This window comes from Macrosteles quadrilineatus, unplaced genomic scaffold (genome assembly GCF_028750875.1).
Source record: "Macrosteles quadrilineatus isolate MER2022 unplaced genomic scaffold, UCM_ALF_1.0 Scaffold_4__1_contigs__length_99947679, whole genome shotgun sequence".
NCBI classification, from domain to species: domain Eukaryota; kingdom Metazoa; phylum Arthropoda; class Insecta; order Hemiptera; family Cicadellidae; genus Macrosteles; species Macrosteles quadrilineatus.
In genome coordinates this window covers 4,914,294-4,940,834 of record NW_026542597.1, presented here as the reverse complement: position 1 = coordinate 4,940,834, position 26,541 = coordinate 4,914,294, and the positions used below count along the sequence as shown (strand labels likewise).

General features: G+C 31.9%; 1 protein-coding gene across 1 annotated transcript; it reads left to right on the top strand.

Annotated features, from left to right (window-relative positions):
- Positions 1-1,722: 1,722 nt before the first annotated feature.
- LOC128991703 (collagen alpha-1(III) chain-like) lies at positions 1,723-25,195 on the top strand. Its single transcript, XM_054414814.1, has 3 exons — positions 1,723-1,783; positions 3,410-4,244; positions 25,053-25,195. Exons 1-3 carry the CDS (start codon positions 1,751-1,753, stop codon positions 25,193-25,195), a joined length of 1,011 nt encoding a protein of 336 aa, XP_054270789.1. The 5' UTR covers positions 1,723-1,750.
- Positions 25,196-26,541: the final 1,346 nt, after the last annotated feature.

Below are 26,541 nucleotides of genomic sequence, written 5' to 3'. Positions count from 1 at the left end.
ATTAAATTTTAACCTTGACAAAAATGTTAAAGTTGGATTTTTCCAATGGGGTACATTTTGTACTAATCATCATGATCCTAGGATGTAATTTTATTATTTTTTTACAAATGGATATTGTAAAAAATAACGAAAAATAAGTATTGTTTCTTAAAAAAATGTTACTCACTGGAATTTTACAAACATAACTAAATTTATAAGTAAAAGTCCGTGTTAATGGCATCCAACCAATTAAATTCCTTATTAAATATAAAACCTGATACCATTTTATACATGAATAATTGTTTTGTAAAACATCATTTTACTATTCCCCTAAAAACATATTCATTTGTCTGTAGCACTAGTCGAATACCGTTTAAATGGTTACTTGGTCTACCATGTATTATTCTGTTGAATAAAACAATATTTGTTCGATCTGTATATCCACAATGCGTAATGTTTCTGCAAGTCACTATAGATCAATTTTAAGTAAAAATACTTTGTATTGATGCTTATACGTCATACAAACGGTTCTTCACTGTAATCTAAAAGTTGCTAATGTCGCAACTAGTTTTGACCTTCAAAAAGTCATCTTCAGGCGTAAAAAGGATGCCTTGATGTAAGAGGATGTCAGAATTTTATTATATTGCTGTTTTATTACAGTAAAAACTGAAAAGGCAAAAATAACCAAACTTTAAATTTCTGTAAATGAAAACCCATTTTCTTCAAAGATGTTTATGTATTTATAGAAAATGGTCATAAATTAATATTCCATAGGTTAATAAATTATTATTATTGATACAATTTTTAATGTCACTAGGAATTACACACCTTATACTTAAATTACATTTTAGATAGTATATTAAAAACATACAATAGCATTCTACCGCATCAAAAACCTAAATCAAACTAAACTAACTATATTGAAGAACAAAAAGTCCTTATTTTTTTTTTTGAAATAATGTTTAAGATGGATTTTATTTATTTCCTTAAAAAAGATATTAATAATTCACATTAAAAACTATTCAAAAGCTGTGGCATAATTAATTATTAATTACAATAGTACGCGAATTCTACGCGGAATTTTACAGTCGGTGTCGTTGGGAGTTTATGATTGGAGTTGAAATACAAATATTCTATACTTTATTTATTTTATTTTTTTATTAATTTTTATGTTTTCAAATTACCTTTATTAGTTTAGGATGTGTTCGGGAACGAAGCGGATTGTATTGTGTTCTTAATATGTGCGAGTATTTGAATATATTTTTATGAGCAGAATGAATATTCTCATGAGCTAAAAAAATAGACTATTATAGGTCCGTTTCGACATATTGTAAAACATCTCTTAAACATATGTGGCTACACTAGGATTCAAAACAAAGTTTGTTGTCATTCCATTTACAACATTAACAAAAGTATCATCATAAGGACCACATAAACTTAATCGTTGTTTGTACTAAATTTAGGTTGTTGGGATATAATTCAAGGAAAGTATGATTGTGTCATATTTTGCTAGTGTAATTGAGAGAATTTCAAAACGTAATGTTTTTATTGTCAAACATAATTAATATCCTGGGTCTTTGTTCGCCATAATTAAGTAGGAATTCAGATTTAAATGTTTGTTCACTTTTGCAGTACAACGTAAATGTCACGGGTATAGAACAGTTGTGGTAAATACACAGTCATTTTCATTATTTATTCTGACAAATCGTTGGAATTTGACGACTCATGCGGAATTGTGTTCAGTCCATCGGAGTCGTGCTTCTGTAAACACATGTACAGTATCGGAATGTCCATCTGCAAACTAGTAAGTATTTCTTTGAAATATAGTTAGAAACATATAACAATTTATATTAATAAAGTGCCTTAATATTTAAAATCAGTTTAGTAACTTAAAAGATGATTTCAATTTGTGTTACAGAATAAGTTGGTGTAATTATTTTTTTTCAGCCAGCATCTTTTATTAAAGTTAGTTATAGCATAACTGGGATCTTTTATAATTTCATAAAAATCATAAATTTAATTTTTTCCATGATTTTCTTAGTCAAATTTAATCTACACTCTGTCAGAATCAATTTGCTTTGTTTGTATCGGTGTCTATCTACCCAATCTACTAATGTAGGTTTAAAATTACCTGTTTGCTGTCAAAATGATCCTTGACTGTAATATAACGACTACAGCTGTTTCATGCTTTTAAAGTAGCACATCTTAAGGTCGAGAATGTCTTAACGGATATTAGTTTATTCAGACGATCCCGAGGCCATACTATTATGCTATCCAATCAGCTTGAATTACCAACTACTGCAGACGTGTAGTTTCGTCCAATTCTGGTTCAAATAACTTACAATCATCATCTTATAACTATACTATAAGGATTAACTGCAGTGTGGTTAGCAAAAGCATTCAAACATTTTCCATATGATTAAGAGGAACCGTGTATTCAATGAGGGTAGTCAGTAAAATTGTTGTATGTGATATAGTAGCAGGATTCGTTAACAGACATGTCCATACTTTGAGAAGCAACTTTTCTAAGGATTCATGTTGTCTTACTTTCGAAAGGTATTCAAAATTAAAAAAAACCAAAGATAGGCTTGAAAAATATTCATGATATAAACTTCTACTGCTACATTCACATTTTTTTCCATCACTTTTCTTCTCCCTAGTCATTTTCAGTAATAGCATAAAAGGAGCTGTAACATAGCTAAACTTAGTATTAATTTCTTCACCTGGTGTAAGGTTTGCAAGAGATTCTGCAAACCTAGAAGGTTGGAGTAGTAGTTAGCTTTTGGCGTGGACTTCCATCTATGTGGTGGCAGTTGGGTAGTAAATGCCCTCTACGTGAAGGTCCCCCAATCAAAAGGAATTAAATGTAGCCAAAGTTTTCCTACAACCAACTAACTGACGTTGGACTCTCAAATTATGCTGACTATAACCTAAAATTGTCCTATTGTATGTTGATAAAGCCATAAAGGCAACACTCTTATCAATCTGTAAACACACATTTTAACACGATAGAAATCTCTACCACGTTTTCTCCAAAATGAACAAATACATTTTAATTTCGTAAATTAATTATCAAATCATCAGTCATCTGTTGACAGTGGACATTTTTATACACATTTGCGTTTCAAAAAAAAAAAAAAATGTATAATCAGTGCACAAATACAAGGGGATCACACTGATTCACGATGGTTTGTACAATTTGTACGGTTAAGTCTGCAATTTGAAGTAGTATAGCCTTTTATTACTTTTTAATTTACAACTTCATAGCTTTAAAAGAAAGACTATGATTCATTTAGATAGACATAGTAATCTTCCGTGTTACGATATGAATTAAATTGTCTATGTAGCAATATTATTTGGAATCTGTATGTTAAATTAAAAGGTAGGCTATGCATATTTAATTTATTTGCTAGATTTTATGTTGTTTCAGGAAATACTACCGACCTGGTTCCTGTTCGTTGTGGTGGAATCACAGATACAACTTCCGGCGTTGAACCAAGTGTTCTCTACATCCCTAAACGCTCCACGGGTTGTTGCGGTACCAAGAATCGTTGCTGTAACATCAGTCTCTAACGGCCAAGGTACTTCAGCATTAGCTCAAGCACCAGGCGGACCACCTCCTTCAGGTGTTCCGGGAGCAGGGAATGCACCTCCACGAACTGGTGCTAGCCCTGGTGCTCCTCCTAGTGGTCCAGGCAGTCCTGGCCCAGGAGGTGGAGCACCTCCCGGAACTCCAGGTGCGTCGCCCACCATCCCTGGAGTTCCAGGAGCTGGACCACCAGGAGCAGCAGGAGGAGCACCAGGAGGGGCATCAGGGGCTGGACCACCAGGAGGAGCACCAGGGGCTGGACCACCAGGAGGAGCACCAGGGGCTGGACCACCAGGAGGAGGACCAGGAGGGCCAGGAGCACCAGGAGCTCCAGGGGGAGGACCGCCGGGAGGAGCACCGGGAGGAGCACCAGGTGGAGCACCAGGAGCAGGACCACCAGGAGCAGGACCACCAGGAGCTCCAGGGGGAGGAGCACCGGGAGGAGCGCCAGGAGGATCACCGGGAGGACCGCCGGGAGGAGCACCAGGAGGAGCACCGGGAGGAGCACCAGGAGCAGGACCACCAGGAGCTCCAGGGGGAGGACCCCTGGGAGGAGCACCAGGAGCTGGCCCACCAGGAGCTGGACCACCAGGGACAGCCTCTGCTCCAAGAGCTGTAGGAGGATCCCTCACGGGTCCATCTTCATCATCAACAAATTCTACTGGAATCTCACTAAGTATTGATAACGTTCCAGCTAACGGTGCCAAGCCCAACATCACATTGGTCATATCTAATATATCAAATGGGACTAAAATTAACATAAGCAGCAGCGGAAGGTTGCCTAGTACCTCAATGGGATAACGTATCATTATAAATAATAAAAATTATCAAACCATTTTCAATAAATATGACAGTAAATAAACTTATTTTAATACTACTTAGTGCAAGTGTTGTATTTGTAATTATCATCATAAATTATAAATTTTCTAGTTTGATAACATGAAAATGTATTTGTAAAAGAACTAACGAAATGTACTAATAAATGTACTAATAATAACCTCTAATTGCAAAACATAATATCTGCTTGTGTATTCTAAGGTACTTGCCAATGTGTTAGTTATATTGATTACAGCACTTCCTAAATACCTATTGTCAATCTATTGTGCATATTTTCATAAACAATCGTCAACCAAAGAGGGTCAAAAACCAAGAAAGTAGTGAATTTTACATGTAGTTAAGTATAACACAAAGGCAGCAAAAATGAAATTGCATACATAGATAAACTTAGTATTAATTCAGTACTATTACTCGTTGATGGAATATTTTAACAGAAAAAACAAATCAATGATGTTAAAATGAATCAATATAATACAATTCATAAGTAAAACCTTCCTTATAATGAACTAACTTGACTTGGTTAAGTTTAATCAAAACTAAAATATTGAGCATTTTTGAGGGTTTACTAAATAGTGTTCGTTTACAATAAAAGAAAATGATGTTAGAAAATAAAGTCTTTACCCTAATATACATCCTCAAAAGTGCTTTTCTGTGGAAAGTTATTCTTGAAAATTCACTTACAGAGAGACATTAACGTAAAATTAGGCACAACCTGGTATATTTTCCAAAAGTGCAAGGAACACATGTTATTGTGTAGCCAAAACAAAATTATTCTATAAAAGTAAACTTTGATTTGACACCTTGAAAAGGTCGAGTGTAAGATAAGAATTTTAACTCAGCATCTTAATATTCCCTTTGAAGTTAACTACTAAGGAATCTGGGTTGATTGCATTTACCTTTATAATAAGTTTTCAAATATGCACAAAGTAAAATCTTAAATATAATCAAATACTGTTCTAAACTACTATACTGTATTTACTACTGGAAAAGGCAGAAACAATATCAATATAATGTTGCAATAGAATGCAATATTTAAATAATGAAATGAGGAAAGTATTTTTTTGCACCATAGCAAATCATTACAGCTAGTTAACAGCATGTATATAAATTTCATAGAACATAACAATATAGGTGATAATATTGACTTTTGAACTAAAACTTGAGTAAAAAGAAACAAGGGGTTATCAAACAGGGTTATCAAAAAGTCCGGGAACTAAGTTTTTTTTTATTATTTTAGAGTTTATTGAACAACATTTACACTTAATCATTGTACTTAAACTTATACTTTGTGACGTAATGTTCTAGGGGGGGGGGGTGAATTGGCATTCACAAACTCAGGCTAGGCCTACCCCTAGGACCAGCCACACTCAAATTTCATTTATGTATCAATACGAAGAATTTAGCGTGATATGGTTTGGAATAAATTTTATAATAACATACTTTGTTATTAATTGTTAAAATCTTACCACTCCAGAGACTTGATTCTTTCACCCACCAAAGATGGGGCTTAGAACTCAGACGACGAGTATCAGGGTATCAATAACGTCAAATTACCTAATATAATTTACTTAAATAACTATAGCCACCGCTAGTCTCTGGTCGGCAGGAACTGGCTGGTCTAGACTCAAGTCAGTGAATTTTGAGTTATTAAATTTAGATATTTCTAATAGAATTTTTAAGCAAGCGAGAATTTCGAGTATGCGTATGTTATTTAAACGAAAGTAAAATAAGCGTAGACAAATGAGTTTAAATAAGTCAATCCTGGACTTTAACAAGGTAAAAATATACTATTATTTTCCAGGTCTCTCCGGAAATAGAAAAGCTGATTCACAATGAAATTTTAATAAAAAATAAATACTAAAAATGGCTGTTACAGTGGTTTTTAACTAGTCTGATCATTAAAATTAAATGTTGATTAAAATCGGGGTTATATACTTCACACCAAATATCGCAAAATTATCATGTTAGAAAATTTGATACATTGAAAGATATACATACAACAGACAGCTAAGTAAATTGTATACCATACAACAATATACAACTGGGTCATGTTGGGATTTGGTTGTTTGGCAAAGTAACATTTACTGAACATTTGCGTTACTAAGTACTGTCACAAGTTCTATGACAGACATAAAGCGTGCTACATAACTACGATACAGTAGTTATTTCGTGACCTGTCAAGTAATGTGTTTGGTTACAACAAATGGTATGATTTTCAATATTTTTAACCTAAAGCGTAAATATGTTTTTTTTTTTTTTTTACAATGTAGTTGACAAATTTACTCAAACTGAATGTAAAACTCATTTTATTAATATTTTATTATGTCATCAAAAAGTTATTCTTATCTACAATCACATTTGTACTAGTAAAATTGTTCAAATCATAATCCATGTCATATATGTTTTAATTTCAAGGCTTTCTTTATTTAAAAAAATAATTGTAGTAAGAAATGTAATTTTACTTTGCATTTTGTGATACCAACAACAAGAATAATATCGTTAAAATACACAAACGTATAATCTAAATAGCCTGTATAATGATTTACGATAAAAATAATACGGAAAGTAAATCAAAGAATCGTCTTATAACACTTAAAAGATATATTTAAGCTTATACTTTTATGCACAAGACGTTAAAAATATACAAAAAAGATGGTACGTGGTGCTCGATTTCGATTGGACACTCCAATCATCATCAGACCCCATAGGCGAATGACAAGAAACTTGAAAGGCGTCCCCCTACGTATACCCTATTGGCTACCGGAAGCACCGGCCAATACATTTTTATAAGTACAACTGGAGTCGAATTTTACTTGTTCATTATTCAGCTTATTTCTATTTTTACATTTTTCCTTATAAATATAAAATTCTTCCCAAGCCTTCATTACATATCCGTTCTTACAATTCTTTAAAGTACATAGACTATCCTCCGTTTTTCCTATTGCGTGGCCATTTTGTAACATGTGTTGTGCGACATTTGAATAAAATAGGGGATAAAAAATATAGACGAAATAAAGACAAACCAGTAAAATACAAATTAAAGATTAAAAATTATTATTTTTAGGTTAGCTTAATAATGTATTAATTTTGTTATAAATATTTTGTTTTTACTTAAAAGGGCGTAGAAAATTAGCTTTTTCCCCTTAGAACAAAAGCGTAATTCAATTCAAGTGGTTGAACAAGGCTAGTTTTTTGCTCTCTGAAAAGCCAGTGGCAATCTTTTAAACTCTGAGTGTTTTGAAGCCATTCTTCCTTAAGTGTTCTACTTAAATTGAGAATTAGTGTTCAATCAGAGGCTACACGAATTTAAAGTTAACTTTTGATACCCAATCTAATAAAAAAAAAAAAAAAAAAAAAAAAAAAAACTCTGCTGATAAACCTATTTGTTTATTTGTTTTACTTCTTTCTTGGTCCGAGGCTAGTAGTACTTTTCTGTTTTAGAATAATTAAAACTATCTTTAAAGTTAAAAATGTACAATCTAATCTCATTTTAAAATGTTATCAGGCTATCATTTTATGTACACTGGTTGCTGGTTTATTACCTTTAATTTGCCCTTCCACATGAGTCTCGTGATGAGAATGAAATAGTGCGTGTAAATCAAGGGATGATCATGTATTTTTCATAAATAGTTTGTAGATTTTAAGTGGATGCACTAGGACAGTAGTTCATCACATCCCCACCTAAGTTTGACATGTTTTGCATTGTTGAACGGGATCACTGATGAATTCCCCTGTTAATAACTGCTGCAATATTACTGTGGATTATCTCAAAATTATATACATTTGTTATGTGTTCACTTACACTCACGTTTCACTTAAAAACACTTTCACGCAGTAATATATTCACTGGTTGGAATATTTTTCTTTTATTGTCACATCTTCTAAAACATTGCCAGTATGAGTAAAAAGTATATTTAAAAGCGGTACCTATATCCAATTCATTCAACAAAATGTTCAATTTGAAACATTAAAAATACATTTTAGTAATAATTTAACACTTGTTTGGATTTTAGCCATTTTGCCACAATTTCTTAGCCCCTTCCTTGTTTTGCCGCAACTATTAGCAGAGAGGTGTTTGAGAATAAGTTGATCAAACAGTGAAGGGAAAACATAACTTAAATTAAAAGAATAGTTTATCTGAAAATGTTAAAACTAATATGTGTTTTTCATTCTGTAACCTTGTTCAGTATGAAATATCATTGACTATTGTATACTGAAGGTGGTATGCAGATACCCTTATTTGATACATGACATAATTCCCACGCTTTAACTTGTAGCTTGTAGCCTTAAATCAAACTAAAAAAGACAATCTAAGTTATATATGACATTAAAGGAACAGCCACATGCTAACATATGATGAGAAATATTAGACAGATGTTATGCTCTGTTGTAACTTTGCATACAGGTTAAATTATACAATTCTCAAATATAATAAGATTTCGATGCCTGAGCAAATGTCGACTCTACGCCATTTTGAGTTACAATGATTGTTTTGTTGTATCGTATATATTTCCTATAACACTTTAAAGGTATAATGTTATAAGTAATGATAGTCAAAAGCAATAGTTTTTCAAACTGAATACTTTTAACTTATCATTAGTTAAATAATTTATTTGTTAATTCAATACAAATTGTCAAAGGCTCTAGAACTTAATTTATGCACTGCAGTGTGAAAATACTTCAGAGACATTGTTTTACAATTTTAAAAAACTCCTTAACTAAATTTTATAAAAACTTCTATACTTCACAAAAAACTGAAAAAAATGGAAACGAGATAGGCATATAAAAATTATAGAGTGAAACAATAACTAGGTTGGGTTAACTATTTCGGAAAAATAAAAAATAAAATATAAGAATACTTCTTACGTGTAATACTGGTCAAATCAGTTACAGTAAACATCTCTTAGCACTTAACCTACCATAATATGTACAGTGCACAAGAGATGCTGCAACAAGGTACGTTATAGGGCCTAGCAATGTTTTATATAATTGACTAAGTGTTTGTATTTTAAGGTTTAGGCTAATGGCCATACGTTTTGCTGTGAACCCAGCTTTTAACGCTATTTAGCTTACTTTCAAATTTTTACCTCTAAAGTAATTAAATTTGTACATAAGATTGCCTTCAGTGCAGACACTAAAACGTCGAAAACCCGCAGTAGTACAATAATAGTAGTTTACGCAACGATTGCGTTAAGTGAGTCTTTACGACACGAGTAGAAAATTTAAGGCACGAGCCTTAGCGAGTGCCTTAAAAACTTCTACGAGTGTCGTAAAGACTATTAACGCGAGTTGCGTACACTACTTTACCTACGACCGTTTTTTAATTACTATCAATCTGGATTTAATTACTAACAATAACTACTGAACTGATAACTTTTTAGAGAGGTTATGTTTTCGTGTATTGTCATTGCCACTGAAAGTGATGCAACGACTTGTTGTATAATCAGCTGATTTCCTGTAATTACGTGTTTGTTAAACTTCGTTAAATATTACATTGCTAGCAGCATTCTTACCATAAATAATATTGTATCAGGTACAATTCGGCAAATATTTCATTTATTTTTGGACTTCTACCAACTTAATTAATAATACGCGAGTATCAACATGAACAAGTCGGATCAACAATTAAATTGGTCAACTGATCAGCTGATTAGTTGACGTTCGAAGCATTACAATTTTAATTCTTTTCTCTCAATACTTGAACCTCATTGGTCCGTTACCTGTGTGGATATGAGAAAACTATGCGGATATGAAATGAAACTATGAGGATATGAAAGTAAACAGCTGTAAAGTGAAACTTTTCAATTCTAAGAACTGGACTGAAATGGCTACTTTAAAAAAACGGTCGTAGGTAAAAGACTTTACAGTGCTGAAAGAATATTTTAGAATCTGTAAGCTAGATCCGAACGGGAAAAACTAATTTTATTTTCTATTTAAATACAAACTGATGTTTTACTTGGGGCTTTGTCCCTGGCCTTCAACGTTCCGACAGGAGCTTTGAAAAGTAAATATTGACTGGTCGCTAAGGCAACGGATAAAAACCAATCGACGTTCGTATTAGCTTTATGGTATTCATTTGAAAGAATATTGATGTTACCAGGCTGAATAATTAAAACACTTTGTAGAATATTTAAACCCGGAGTACCGTCAATTATAATCCCTCCTGCTAATACTGTTCGTGTCTTTTGATCTGACAAATGTTAAAGTGTTTTTTTTTTGTTTACAAATTGTCAATTAATTAGATCAATCAATTATCCAAATAGGGAGGCGACTATGTGCGTATTTTAACCCAAATATGAGTGAAGGATGAGTGTAGTGGTGCGATCTTGTGTTCTGGTTAGTGGACTAAGGCCGACGTGTTACTTAGACACAGCTGTTAATTAATTGCCCATTCAGCCAATGGCAACGAAGGGACCTAGTTTAAATTGGAATTTGGACCAAATTTCTTCCTTACAATCAACGAATTGATCTAATTATCAGTATAGTACTGCGGATAGTCGTAGTACTCACTAACGCAGACGTTAATCCACACCAGGGAGCATCACATCCACAGTGCATGCCCATAAATATCCACCCGCTGGATTACAGGACGACGCCACCGTCCCAGTCCATTGTATCGTAAGAGTTATAGAATTGATTTTACTAAGCAGGTCACTGGCATCACTGTGATTTTTTGTATAGTTTTAATAGTGAAGTAATAGGGTGTTAATAGCTACAAAAAATTAAAGCTAGTCTCATGAATTCTCAACAAATTGAAACGATACTAAACATTTCTAGTTATGTGGCGGGTATAAAAAGTTGCAAACAAATTGAATTTACCATCGTAACTCAAATGTGATGGAGCTACACTAGAGTGTGTCTGACATTTTAGTAAAACAAAATCTCATAAAGAAAAACATCAAGCAAAACTGTTAATCAAAACTGAATGCAGATTTCTTAATTGATTTTAGAAATTTGAAACTTGAATTAAAATAATTTTGGTAAGATTATTTAAACCTTTGTTCTAACATAAATTCAAATTACAATAATTAGTTATATGTATATCAAGTATAGGACACTCAACATCAAATATACAGGTCGCTGGTTTGATTCTAAGCGGATGGGCAAAGTAAATGTGCTAATTATAAATGCCAAATGAGATCTTTTGCAAGTAATTAATTAATTAGCTGTTCTTAGAACTAATTAGGGTGAGGAAAATATAACTTTTTTTTAAATATTTGTTTTACATTAACCATTGCTTACGTTATGTCAAACTACAAAGTATAGTTCAATAAGGTAAACACATTTTTATATAACAGGAAAAACATGAATTTCTGAACATACTTTCTAGTCCACCTGATATTTTTTATATAAGAGAAAGTATTTCTAAGAAGTTATTTAGTATGTGCAGTAAATAATACGGTTTTATATAGACTTCTAAGGAGAATTTGCTTTTGCTTGCAACGTATGGACCTGTTTCCTCTTTTATTGCTTTGATCCTTTCTGGCATTCGGGAAAAGCGTTATTCATATAATTAATGAATCAGGTTCCATGAAATCAATGATATATAGTTAATTGAATATTATTGAAATTAATATCACTAAATAACACTGAAAATTAATTAAATTTCCCAATAAAAACTACATAGATATATGGTTATTTTACAAGTTATGAATAAATAAAAAAAATCTTTACCCTATGAATTTATGAATTTTTCATTTATAATGTTCTAAATTTATCCATACTTCGGTTAATATTTTTTTTATTCACAATTCAAAAAATCAGATACGCATTAAACAATATAACAAATTATAAAACAACAAAAGAACATTTTAAAATCCCTAGTGGTTATGTACGACTATACTTTATTTGCCATTGATTATTGAGATTTATAATAAAAAAAGCAAAACATACTATCATCCTTTTGTTAAACACAAGGTTACAAACTTATATTTACATCCATTGTCATTAAATACCGGTAGTGGAAGCAATGAATAATGTTCATACTATTAATTTTGTAAACTATTTGTAAAAACAAACAACAATTAAACAACAAACAATTAAACACACTAAAACCTTGTTGACATTTTGTGACTTGGATCATTTTTTTTTTAGGTAAAAAACATCTGTTATCGTCGACCAAACAAACATGCAGCTGGCAAGAGGCACCTGAAAGTGGCCAGGAAGTTGTACGTGAGATAAGTCATGTTTTGGCCTCTGTTTCGTAAGAGTTATTTACACCACGTGACTTAAGAGTCATGTCAAAGCTACCTAGATTGATTCTGGAACTAGTTTTGATTTGGATAGGCCTATCACTCCAATATTACATTTTAACATGAATACAAGTAGGGTCCATGTTACATTATAAGTACAATGAAAGGAGTCAACTCAGGTTTAACATGATTGAGTATAGATGTTACTCAAAGGAAAGTCAGGGTTCTCGCAGAGACTTTCTAGTAACATGTCTATAAAGTAACCCAATATTCCATCTGAAAACCTTTATACAATACTAGCTGTAACCCGCGGGCTTTGCCCCGTTTAACTTCTTAATTTTCAAGATTATCTCGTTCGCATGGCTCAATCACGTCCTGGTTGAAGTTTGTTCGCTACGCTCACTCACCTTTAGGTTGGAGCTCGTTCGCTGCGCTCACTTGCCTTCAGGTTAGCTCGTTCGCTACGCTAACTCGCCTCCAGGTTAAGGTTCGTTCGCTACGCTCACTCACCTTTTGGTTGCAAATTAGCTGTTGTCATAAATGTAAAAGAAATAATAGTGCTGCACCCTGTTGGTAATCCTTGTAACTTTAATGCTATTGAACATCATAGAACAGAACTAACTTGTTTAATTGAAACAGCTGTTAAGATTCTATAATTCCATTTAAATATGAGTACTCATTAGGTTAACATGGGAAACTCCAGAGCCACTGGGGCGGAGCCCAAAAGGATTTTTGAAATAAGAATATGCCTATATGTTAATCGGGAATGTGAGCTATCATCATGCCAAATTTCAGCCCAATCCGACCAGTATTTTTCGCGTTCACTTGTCACAAACATACATCCATACATCCAAACTTTCTCATTTATAATATTAGTACGATATTAAGTGATCCCTGAACAAATTTACGCTGTCGAACTATACTTAAACTAAATAAAACAATATTTATATATATTACTATTAATAAATTTAATTTATACCTTAGAAACTAAAATAAGAGTTGTAAGTAAAGAAAACAACAAACAAAACACAACAAACAAAACTCCGAACCTGGGTTACAAAGTAACACCTATTTTGTACGTTTAATTATAAAAAATAGTAGCTTACTAGGCCGGGGATGACAACTCTCACTGACAGCCATGTATCTAAAATATTGAATTAGCTAGTGTTAGAACATTAAATATAACTTAAACGGTATTCAATTTTTCCTAACCACATATTATTGGTAACATCATTATCCGTATTGTTGTTGTTGCCTAGCTATAATCACATCAATATCAATTGATAAGCTCTATCATTGACTGTCTATTGGATTTTTAAAACATTTTATAGCTTATTTTCCGTAGTGTAGAAAACTTATTACCTAGCAAGCTGGGTTTAAGCCCTTTTAATTTAACTACACAAACAATTTTAATTTGGCACAGTTTGATGATTCTTAGAACGGAAAGTAATTCTTAGAAGTATTAAATTCGTAATCAAAACTCATTTCTGGCAAAATATCGTCCCCGATCTGTTATCTTACATGAGTCTGTGAAATCTCCTTAAGTTAACAAGGTAATTTTAAAATGTAAACCATTAAATCACACTGTGGCTAAGGTTTTAATAAATGTATATTTTTGTTGAGACTAACGTCCATTACTGACCGATTAGGTAGTTTCAAGCCCCATTAATACGATGCAAGTCAGGTAAAAACCCCGTCGTATCTTACTATCCGTGGTGGAGAATGATCACAATGATCTTTTGAATACATAATAGTTAAATTCTTCTTAAGTATTTAATACTTGTTGTAGCATCTTCAAATTCCAATTCGAAATAAAAAGGTTGCTTCAAAAGGGAAGGCAACCGTGAAGTAAACCTAAGTAAATTTATTTAAATTAAAATCTAATTTATAATAAATATATAGACGATATAGACAAATTATGCTATTCATCTGTATTTAACTGAAGTCATAACAAGCACAAAAGTGGATGTCAAATAAACAACATAAAGTAATCTCTGACGTCATCTGTGGATATCGATTTGTCAGTCTCGTAAAGAATGTGATATGTTTGTTGATGTCAGAAATGATAAGCTAGGTTGTGTAAAGCAGCCTACTTCTGTGAATTGATTATACGACCAAGTTGTGCTTTTTATTCGGGTTCAATTAATCACTATGCATTTGTCTTCTCAGTCTTTATGTACCAATGTAATTATTTTTTTCTGTAAAATAATTCTGTTATGAAAGATGAATAACTACATAGAAAACATGTGTTTACTCTGGGATCATATAGTGGACTGGAGTAGTGATAGAGTATAAAGCTGTGGTTCCCAATTTCCGGGCTCAAATCAGACCAAAAACAATATAGGGATGAGATAGTGTGTCATATAACTCTCTAGAAGTAGTGTGTAAAATCAATCTGGTCTAGACCCCGGTAGCTTGAGAAGATGAAATAAGACAAACTGTCACTATATATGATAGGATATTGATGTGTGATCTCGTCGTTGATGAACCGTTGAAGAAACCACTTTGCAGAAACCATAAACCTCAGCTCTGTATTGAGAAATAAACTAAATAGATAATCATCAACTGGTAGAGTTTGCAGACAGTATTTAAGACCAGGGGTGATCAGTAGGCCTATTCTTTACTACAAAAGCGAGGATGTCTTACTTGCTTTGATGTCAGCTCGTTTAAGTGATAATTTATTTTGGTAAAAAACACAACTGACTTCAAATGCTCAAAAAAGAGTGAAATAATTTCAATAAAGTAACCTTTTGTATTAGTCAAACTCACGTATTTAAAGTCGGTGCGGCTCTATGATGATTTTTGATAGAAAATTTAAAGAGGATGTCCACATTGCTGGTGACTATCTATAACTAAAGGTAATTATAATCTTATAGTGGGTAGTGGTATCTTTAAAAAGATTATAATGTATTTACATATTTTTCTAGCTTGGAAAAGTAACGTTTTAATTTTAAACTAGCTTCTTTTCTCTATCATAATATCAAAATAAATTATTTTCCTATTCATATAGAACATTTGTGTGTGTGGTTTTCATTATGCAATCATTCTGAAGTAAACATAAAATACAAGAAAATACTTCCTTTGATATATCTAAACAAAACAGTTCAGTATGTTTTTTTATATATATAGATGTTATCCAGCTACAATTTGTTGATTTTCAAAAATACACTCTCAATATCTTTTATTTTATTCATATTTTTGCAGTTAGAGCCGCGCCGACTTGAAATACGTGAGCTTGACTAATACAAAAGTTTACTTTATTGAAATTATTTCATTCTTTTTAGAGCATTTGAGTTCGGTTGTATTTTTATACAAAAAAAAATTATTTCATGGTTTTTAGTGACTGTAATATTTGTTATATATTAATTACTTGAAGTTTTTTGATGAGCAAAACTGTTTGAAACAATCAAAAGTTCCACAGAAATTGCAAATCAGCTTCCCATTTCCAAAGCAGGCATAACACTATTGACATTGAAGAATATTAATAAACATTCCACATCTTGACATCTTTAAATGCATGTTTAGTAATTAAAATATTTAACACTTTTAAGACGATTGACGATTATGCAATCTCACACCTCTTATGTCGTTTAAGGAATAATTGCATCTAATTTATATTTGGACCTCTTTTACGAATGCTTTGGTTTGCACAATACACCTTAAATGGTCAATATCATACAGCTATTCACTACGTTTTTATAAGTCAGAACATTCAATACTCAAAACAGAATCATATACAAATCAGGTCAAACGTTTAAATACCTTTTTTATAGTAACCAAAACAAAATTCAATTTTTTCAATGTTACTTATTTAGGCTCCATGGCAAGAAATAGTTTATTGACCAATATGGAAGCTACTGTTTCATGAAGAAACTGTTTGTATCTTCATTTAAATGGGTTTAACTAACAGCTGTAGGAATCTTATTATTATTTATTGCCATCTCAACAAAAATATAAACAAAATAAATGTTGAATATTTGAGGTTTTCAGCATTTTTCACCAAACAAATATTTTTCTTAAACATAATGCTATATATCGTACCAAATAGAAACTCTCCTGGTTATTTTGGTGGTGGAACCACGCTGATCGGTAAAAGAATCAACGAGAAATTGTTGAACATACGTAGAAAAAAAATACATCGCCACAGACAAATTGAGAACCTCCTCTTTTTGTGGGTAGTGGGGAATTCGATTAAAAATGACAAAATATGTCTTTTGATATAGTCCTACGTGATATTTGTCAGTTAATTAATTAAATCAGAGTGACACAAACCATATTTAGGAGAATTTTAATTTTAAATGGGTTCAGAGAAAATATATATGGATGAGAAACATTTAGAACATTTAGAAAACATTTAGAAACACATCCTGGCTAAAACCCATAAATGTTTAGCTCTTGACTTTGGAGCTAAAGTTAAACTTTACAGAAAGCAATAGATTTAAGGATATTATTTGGCACATCTGATTGAATATGAAAATAGTGTGAATGTTTGCTGCATTTGGAGGTGGGTGTACAATCTAAAAGCCTTGTTCTACGACCGTTGATAGTTATAATAGTTAATATATAAAACTTGTATTTTTGTATTTTGAACAATTAAGTATACTTTTGTTAGTGAACAAGTGAGTTTCAGATTGTATCACGAAAGGGGGGGTTTAAGGGTCACGAAAGCATACTACTACTTTATTTAATTTCAAGCTAAACATGTACATAATCTCTAAACACAGCATGGCTAATGGGGTTTATGGTAGTATAAACCTTCTTTTAACTACCCAAAATCCAAACTACCTTAATTCATACCTGTTGTTTAGGTTATTTTAATTTATTTTAAAACCTGTATAAATTATTAAATACTGGCAGTTGGTTTCTTTCTCAGCAATGCTATTCTAGGAAAAACCATGTAACCTGTCTCGATCATTTAACTTTCAGCAAATAAATAATTGTATGTCTAATTAAGATAGCTTAGTCCTGACTAGTGCTGCTATCCAACGATCACTTTGGTCATTACTGAAACTAACTAAGCTGAGAACCGAGCTCGTTCAGACGTTCTCGACGCTTACCACAACGTTAGCACATTCCGTGTCTGGCGCACATCCGTTGCTGCGAAATTGTCTAGAAAATTCATCACGTCTATAAGTGCGGACGATATGTTAGGTTTATTAAAGGAAGACAAGTATAAAATGCATAAGATAATTTAATTAGAAAAAAAAAATGCCACTTTTAAACACAGCAATGCTTAATATTGTGTTTAGTTGTTTATTTTGTTTTTGTGTGTTTATTTTGATGTTTATTTAAGCCGGAAGATTTTTAAAGTTTTAATAATGGGTTTAGGGCTAATCCTATAGATATAAGGGGACAAATTGTAGACAATTTCCATACTTAATATTAGAGCATAACATAGTCTCACACGGTATATTCTATTGCACAGTTTATAAAAACCTTGAACATATAATTTCATCAAAAGGAAGTTCTACAGTTAGATTTGTATAAGTGGTAACATCAAGGCAACAATGTTACAGCAAGGATGAAATCGTATTAAAAATACAGTTTTATTAAAATTTAAAATTAATTGTCGAATAAAAACAACTATGTTTGAACTATTTATATTTATTGTTAAAAAGTAAGTCTAAATTGTGCTACTTTTAGTGAAATTCACTATAGGTAAGAAGCTGTTATTGAAGGTGGCACAGTTGACCGATGTGCTTTTTCATCTTGTCCCTCTAGAGGCAAAAATACTATTCGTTCATTTTTTTGTATATAACTTGAGTATTTTTTTCTGATTATGATGATATAAGATGATATGATGATATAAGGTTGGAGGTGTGAAGCGGGATGAACTTGGATGAGTTCGCCAACCAGCATTGGACTATAAGAACAGAGGGATATTAGGGATTTTATGGGCTAAAAATCGGGGTTTCTAATTTGTGTACCTCAAAACTCAAACTTTCCCATATTCTTTAAAACCCTTTTAAAGAGCGTAAAAACAAATATCTTAAAGTATTTTAATGTTTATTGATTATCATTTTAAAATTCCCATGCAATTATTATGGATAATAAGTAATCCGATGTAGTTTGCTTGTTTATGGATATTTTGATAATTTTTTGCAAACTACAGTAATTTACTCTATACTAAGCAATTAATGTTTTACTAAAAACGACATTTAATTACCCTCCCTATAGCAGCACACCTTGGTAGTTGTAAGCCTAATGTTATTTAATTCGATTTAATTGAATGATTGATTTAATTTTCTGAGGCAGGGGTATTTATTAAACAGATAATTGAAAAAAATATTGGTTTGTAGAGTATTGCATTTTTTTATATAAAATCCTTGCTCCATTTGTATTTGCAAAAAAAATACACAATCTAAATAGGTACTAAAAAGAACATAACATATTTTTAAGGTTAGTAATGTTAGTATACAAATGCAAATAGTCATATTCATTATATATCCTAGTTAATATTTATGACTCGTCAGTTTTATTTCTCAAACCTAACTTAAACAATATACTAACAGCATTAAAAACTACAATCCTCCTAAGGGGAAGAAGAGGAAGAGATTGTTAGGTTGAGTCACTTCAACTCCTCTCACACTCCATTACCTCAAGTGCCACTACACTGAAGATAATGTTAGGTAAGGGTTGTAGTATCAGTATCAAACCTAGTGTTTCCTTATTCAATTGTTGAAATATCAGCAGGGTAGGCAAAAATATGTTTAGTCATTTTATTGTTTGTTTGCCCTTTCTGGACGGTGAACTTTTATTATATATTCTAGCATAAAATCAATTTTCATTTCATTGAAGTTGAGCCCTGAATACCACTAAAAATTTAAAATTAGGTCCCCTACTCATTGGTTAATAACTGATATAAATAAATTTTCTGAAAAATAACTTGAATCCTTAAACTAACTGCATTCAACATTGTTCTTCCAAACATCGGTTTACCCTTATAATTCTGTAAGGCACTTTGACCAAATAATTACAAGTGAATGTGCAGGACGAAAGTTAATCTATACATAATTCTAATTCAACACGTGTCATTCTGTGTGCCTTTGTCAGTATTTGCTTTATCTTTTTTTTAATTTCTAAGAGGTTGATGGCCTCTTTTAACCTCGCATTTGCTCGTTCACATTGACTATTGGCCCGTGCGTTGTACGTATCCAAAAGGGGTGGGCCGCTGCAGTACGAAGATGAAAAAAATATTTGTGGCAGTGACCAGGATCTGAACCACGACATCGCTGCCTTGGGACCGAAGTCCGTGACGCTACTGACTGAGCCACCGACTCACCTAAATGTTAGTATGTGTTGTCTGTATTTTTTTATTCCATGATTTTGTATTCAAAGGTTAAATGGACGTTGCAAAGAGATAAATTAGACCAGTTTGTATTGTACTTATTTTGTTTTCATATTTCTTAACTCTGAACAAAGATTATAGTCCCAGTGAATAGAGGTATGTTAACTTACAAACGGTCCGGTAAGTCTAAATTTTTTATATGTTGTCTAGGATGGTAAGTATGTGTTTAAAACGAAAAATGCACAATTCTCCCCCCCTCCGCACCCGCCGCCATATTGAAAAATCAAAAAAATCGGTACTTTCTAGAGATTTTCGCCTATATCTCCGTTTTGGTGCATTTTAGCGAAATATGTGTTAAGTCAATGTTGTAGAGAATTAAATTTACTATAATATAAGTATAACAATTTGGTTCTAAGGCTTATGGATACGAAAATATTTAATTTTGTTTACAATAAAACGTAAAATCTCAAGCAAACTAAAACAACTGACACAGGGAACGTTAAAAAAAATTTCAAGAAAACGTTTTATGGTTTTATTTTGTAGTGTTGAGTCTGCAGAGCGACATCCTAAATGTTGCCGAAAATCGGTCCACAGAAAAGCTCCTAAAATCTCGATTAAAAATGGCGGCTTTTTCCAACATTGGACAAATTTGAAAAATATATACCACATGCATATTTTATTCAAAATTTGTTTATATATTGACTCTGGACTACCACCGATGTTTATTGGGTGGGTAGTACTTCATTTCGGCAGGGAACTCATTTTTAGCCGCCATCTTGGATCCGCCATATTGGATATAAAAAAATTAAATGTAATGATAACGTTGTGACACATCATTATAAACTAGATTTTCACGCTTATTTCAATGCCGAAATCCGTTTTTAATATCTGTTTACGTTTTGTATATATATTCAAACGAAAACTCTCCCCCATACATTTCTTATGGACGTTTCGTACTTTTTTTTAAAACCATTTTTCTTATATCTTTAGTTCTTATCAACGCTTGCAGTTCAGTCTAGCCTTTAAATATTCTGTGATGTAAGCGCTTTTATTTGACGTATTGATCATTCGAATCTAATGAGTTAGCGACGAGCTACAATCCCAAAAACAATATTAAATTTACCTTTTTAGAAATCTTTTTTTTAAGATTTATATCTCGAGTTGTTAATAAGTCACCAAGTTCTTTCTCATTTTGAATTACTTAGTAAATGTTTGACTTTAATCGTATTAATCACTATATAGAATCTGACTAATCTAAAGGGAGTCGTGGACCTTCATTTAACATTAAATTATTTTATTTAGAAATTTATCTTTGGTTTAAGACATATATACCCAATTATAAATAACAATCAATAAGTAATTTTTAGCTAAAATAAAATTCAATACTTTGACGAATTATTTAAGACCATAAAGAGTTTTTTGGAGTTATTTATAATTGGGGATATAAGTATTCAACTAAAGACAAATTTCAAAATAAATTATGTTAAATTAAGGCACTCAGCTCATTTTAAATTTGTCAGATTTTATTAAATGATTAATAAAATTAAAGCAAAACAATAAATGAGTAATTTGATACCACAAAGAACTTGGTGACGTATTAACAACGCGAGATATACATCTTTTAATAAAAAATATTTAAAAAAGTTAAATTTAATATCTTTTTGGTGATCGTATCTCGTTGCTGACTCGTTCGATTAGAATTATCAATAGGTGAAATGAAAGCCCTTACATCACGGAATATTTTAAGGCTAGACTGAACTGCAAGCGTTGATAAGAACTGGAGATATAAGAAAAATGTGTTTTTAAAACCTTCAAAGTACGAAACGTCTATAAGAAATGTATGGGGGAGAGTTTTCGTTTGAATATACCTTCAAAACGTAAACAGATATTAAAAGACGGATTTCAGCATTGAAATCAGCGTGAAAATCTAGTTTATTTTGATGTGTCACAACGTTATCATTGCATTAATTTTTTTATTTATATCCAATATGGCGGATCCAAGATGGCGGCCAAAAATGAGTTCTCTATCGAAATGAAGTACTACCCACCCAATAAACATCGGTGGTAGTCCCAAGTCATATCTCAAAAAATGTTGAATAAAATATGCATGTGGTATATCTTTTTCAAATTTGTCCAATGTTGGAAAAAGCCGCAATTTTTTATCGAGATTTTAGGAGGTTTCCTGTGGACCGATTTTTGGCAACTCTTAGGATGTCACTCTGCAGACCCAACACTACAAAATAAAACTATAAAACGTTTTCTTGCAATTGTTTTAGTGGTTTGAATACCAGAAAACAGGGTGTCTTTAACATTTAAAATTTAGAAAGCCGGCATGTAGTAAGCAAACGTTGTATTTTTGTTTCAGCTTGAACAGTAAAAACAGTAAAAAAGTTCCCTGTTTTCTGGTATTCAAACCACAAAAAAAACAGAATATTTAAACCTCAATAGTGTAGCATATGGTTAGAAAGCTTATAAAATGGCGCAGTTTTTAACATAATTGGCCACTTTCTTGTATACAGGGTGTGAACAAATACAATAGACCAATGTTTTTTTAAATTTGTATCAAACATCAAAATTTTTATCTTTGAATCTATTTACAATGGGGTTTTTACAACTGATCCTCCGTCAATTTCTATTATTCTTATTCAAAATTTAATGTAGAACACGAAAATGACATTGTCTACTCAAATCCATTTACCGGTAATTGAGAAATAGCTGTATTAAGTTTGAAAACATAGTTATTTTTTAAAAACATAAAATAATTCTTTGCGAAGCTAATTTTTTGACTTGGAACCTTTTATATGCATCATAACACTGCATTTACTTTGTACTTACGCCAAAAAAATTTTGTAACACTGATGACCAGCCATCCTGTATATATTAGAGCATTGAGTATGAGTGAATTCGAACGTCTCTGTAACGCTCCGCAGGTCTTTGAAATTGAGGAGAATCTTCTGACTTGTGCAAGGAGCTGCATAGTGCATAGTTGTGCAGTTTCAGCATGACAGTATAGATGTTTAACGTAGAAAGTGACGTTTCTATCAGAATTATGTTGTTTTTCATGATTGTATGGGCCTTGGTTATGGTGTTAATGTATTACTTTCTCTGTGAGTAACTCCCTCAATTAAGTAACAAGTATTATTTTTACTGTAATATCTTTAACCAATATATTACATTAAAACCCAAAATTTCTAATATTGAATAGATCACTCATTTAGGATTTTATTTGATGAAAATAAAAGTTTTGAAAGTATAAATATTTATCACCTTAATAATACTATCGTGCAAACTTAGTTAACAGTCCCTTTGTTTTACTTTGCTTTATAAGTATACTTCTTTTTGTAACATAAAAATGCACAAGGCCTACTCCCACTTAATAAACTCTTAAAGGAACGAAGGTATTATTTAGAGTGTGCCATAATTTTATTTTCACTCACAGGAAGAATGTAGGCTAAACAAAATCATAAAATTGTAAAAACAAAATGGGTCAATTTTATTTGGGTGTATATTTAACCGTATTACAACCAGGGTATAGTATTTAACTAAGATTACCCTGGTGGTTAGAAGGGAATAGTAACTTTATTTGTTTTAATAGACCTAGCCCTATCCTAGATGGCTAAAGAGATATTTAGGCAATAGCTTCTGTACCTTGCCTACTGTTATCATGAACATCAAGATGTTTGATAATTTAGGAAGGAGAATCATGGATAGAGGTTGAAAAAACATAATTTTCGTAAATCTCTAATTATCAGCTCGTGAGCCTTATTAGTGGCATCAACAGGTATCTGCAAATATAACATCTCTGACAGTTAGGTCTGTAGGTGACATCCTAGCAGAAGTAAACAGGACTTGGTTTTTTGTCTGTTCTGCTTATTCATCACTACAGACTAGGACAGTTTGGATCCGAATTCCTTTCTACATGGTAAAATACAGTTGAGCTAGCGTTTTGAAGTTTAGAGTCTTGGATTTTTCAGTTTTTTTTTTTTTGCCTACTTGCTAAGTAAGAGATTAAATGAAAGAGGTTTAACATCGTTTTGTTCGTTTTGTGAGGGTGTTTAGTCCTCCCTTTTACTGTTACATAGCCCACTGTGCAACTGTTCAATTTCCGCTTTAAATTTACTTCCTTTTGTCCTCAAACGTGCTCCGTACCTGCAAACAACTAGTAATGTTCTTCGTGAAAATTTCTCATTTGGACAGTGAAGCGTTGTTAATTTTGTTTTGACATGAAGGCTGGGCTTGGACAACCAAGCTCGTCGTAACTACTACAACATTTGAAAATAACTTTTGTTGAAAACCGGCAAACGTAATTTTTGTTTTTTCTTTTGGGACATTTTATAGAATTGTTTATTTCTATTTGTATTTTGTGTGCCTGCAGTTCTTTTCATGACTACCCCAGTCGGTCGCTTGTGGTGCAGGATCATCTGGTGCTTTTTTCATTCTAAGTAATATTGAGGGATCATTTTTCCTCTGGCAATCTCCAATCATCTTACTTTATACTCTGTCGGACCTAGGCTAGATCTGTCTAACCATTTCAGGTTCATACGCGTAACTATGAAGGTAAGAAGGATTCTTTTTTTTATTTTGGAGTTGTTAACCCCATAGAATCAAGACAAAATTATAGGTCACCACCAAACCCATTTTATAAGGAGGCCGCAACTAGTGAAATTTTAGTTTTTTTCTGGATTTTGGTAAAAAAAGACTAATAAATAAATATAAAACCATCAAAATCACTGTAGAACTCAGACATATCCCGTCAACCGCTCTTGAGCGACTCCTGGTACTTTCTTGATTACTCAGGTTGCGTAATTTCTTGCATTTTTTTCTTAGAGTACATTTTTTCACAAAGTTTTGATGCTATATGGCTACAAACCTCAAGGCTAAGGTTGTGATACTCTTTTAAAAATATATTAGGTTGCTACACTTACCTTACTTTGTTGTAACACTTTGGATTACGTTTCTGTAGTTTAAACTTAAGTAAAACCAGTCCTCACATTGGAATTCCTAAATTCTACTTTATATTAATGTTAGTTACAATGCATACGCATTTAAGTAAATAAAATTTGGAAAATGCATTATATTTAGTGTTTTAGTCATGTTATATGTTTACAGGTCACGAGTTGAGGCAGTTTTTTCGCAGAAGACGTATTCAGTCGTGGTTTTATTTCAGACCTCTTCACTCGCGGCGAGGCTAACAACCCCAAAAAAAACGGGGTTAACAGCAGCAACCCTGACGAAAAAAACGGGGTTAACAGCAGCAACCCCAACAAAAACAACGGGGTTAACAGCAGCAACCCTGATGAAAACGGCTAAAACAGCTAAAACAGCTTCCATGGTGAATGCATGAGCTAAAACTTAACGTAAAATCTGTCATCAATCAATGTTGTGTTGTAAAATTGGTAGTTATATTGTTGAAATATAAAAATCTAAGATTGGGATTTATATAAAGTGTCGATTATACTTGTTATTTCTAAGGCAATTTTGTTGACTTCCTTAAACTCGCTTTTAAAGACTAAGTTATTCATTCACATTGACAAAGTTGTTTAAATATTTTTAGACACTATTTAATATATTTTCAATAATTAAGCTTAGTGTAAATTTAAATTATGTTGTATTTTTAATCTGCAATCTGTTTTTATCTGTGTTAATAGGTATTCGGTTTGATTTCGGAATACTTCAGTTGGCTTTTTTTTACCAGAAGCTTTTGTTTATTTAAAAAGTGAATAGTTAAGAAAATTTCTATTTAAAATGTAAAGGGTTGAACACATGTTTAAGATTAATTACTGCAATGCTGAATATATAAGCTTTAAAATCACTAAACATTTCTTAAACCATGAAAAACGTTTTTATTTTACGTTATTTAATGCATTAATTGTTATTTCATATTTATATTTTAGCCTTAAAAAAGTTATGCTTTTATAGGGGATTTATTTTCAGGTTAAGGTAGTAAAGATACACTGTTAAAGGAAACATACCCGTTCATATTATCAACTTTTTTGGCCTTTTCTCAGTGGATGGTTACAAATAAAGATTAAAATATCCTGAAAGTAAATATAATATGGTATCACAATCATTTTAAAAGTTTATGATTTTATATACAATATATAAAAAGTGTAGGCCTACATTAAAAAGAACATATTTTTATAAAAACTGTTAATTTGGAATTTATAATCGTCACCCTCTGTAATAGACACGAATTGATCATAACTAGCAAAGGTTGCTTAAACAATGTGCTTTACACAATTTATGATAAAGATTGAACATTTTGTTGATATGAAAAAAAATCCAATAATTCAATATTATTTTATATAATCAGCCGTTGTGAATATATAGCTACAAATAAATACTTAACAACTTGATCTATGGCGCATTTTTTTATTTTTTTATAAAATGAGAGAAATGCTAAAAGGTTCAGTGGAAAAGAGTTTAATAATATTCCTCTATAAAATCCGAGTTTAACCCCATTTATTGACCCTGAACCACTTGTTTTAAAATACAGTACCTAATTTTAAATTTTGGAAATAAAATCACGAACTAACATAAAAATGACAATCGTAAAAGAACAATTAGTATGCGTTAACCAACTTTAAATTAAAACAAAACACCCGCATCATTAAGGTTTATTTCTCGCACTATCCGTAGTGAGTAAAATACTCATA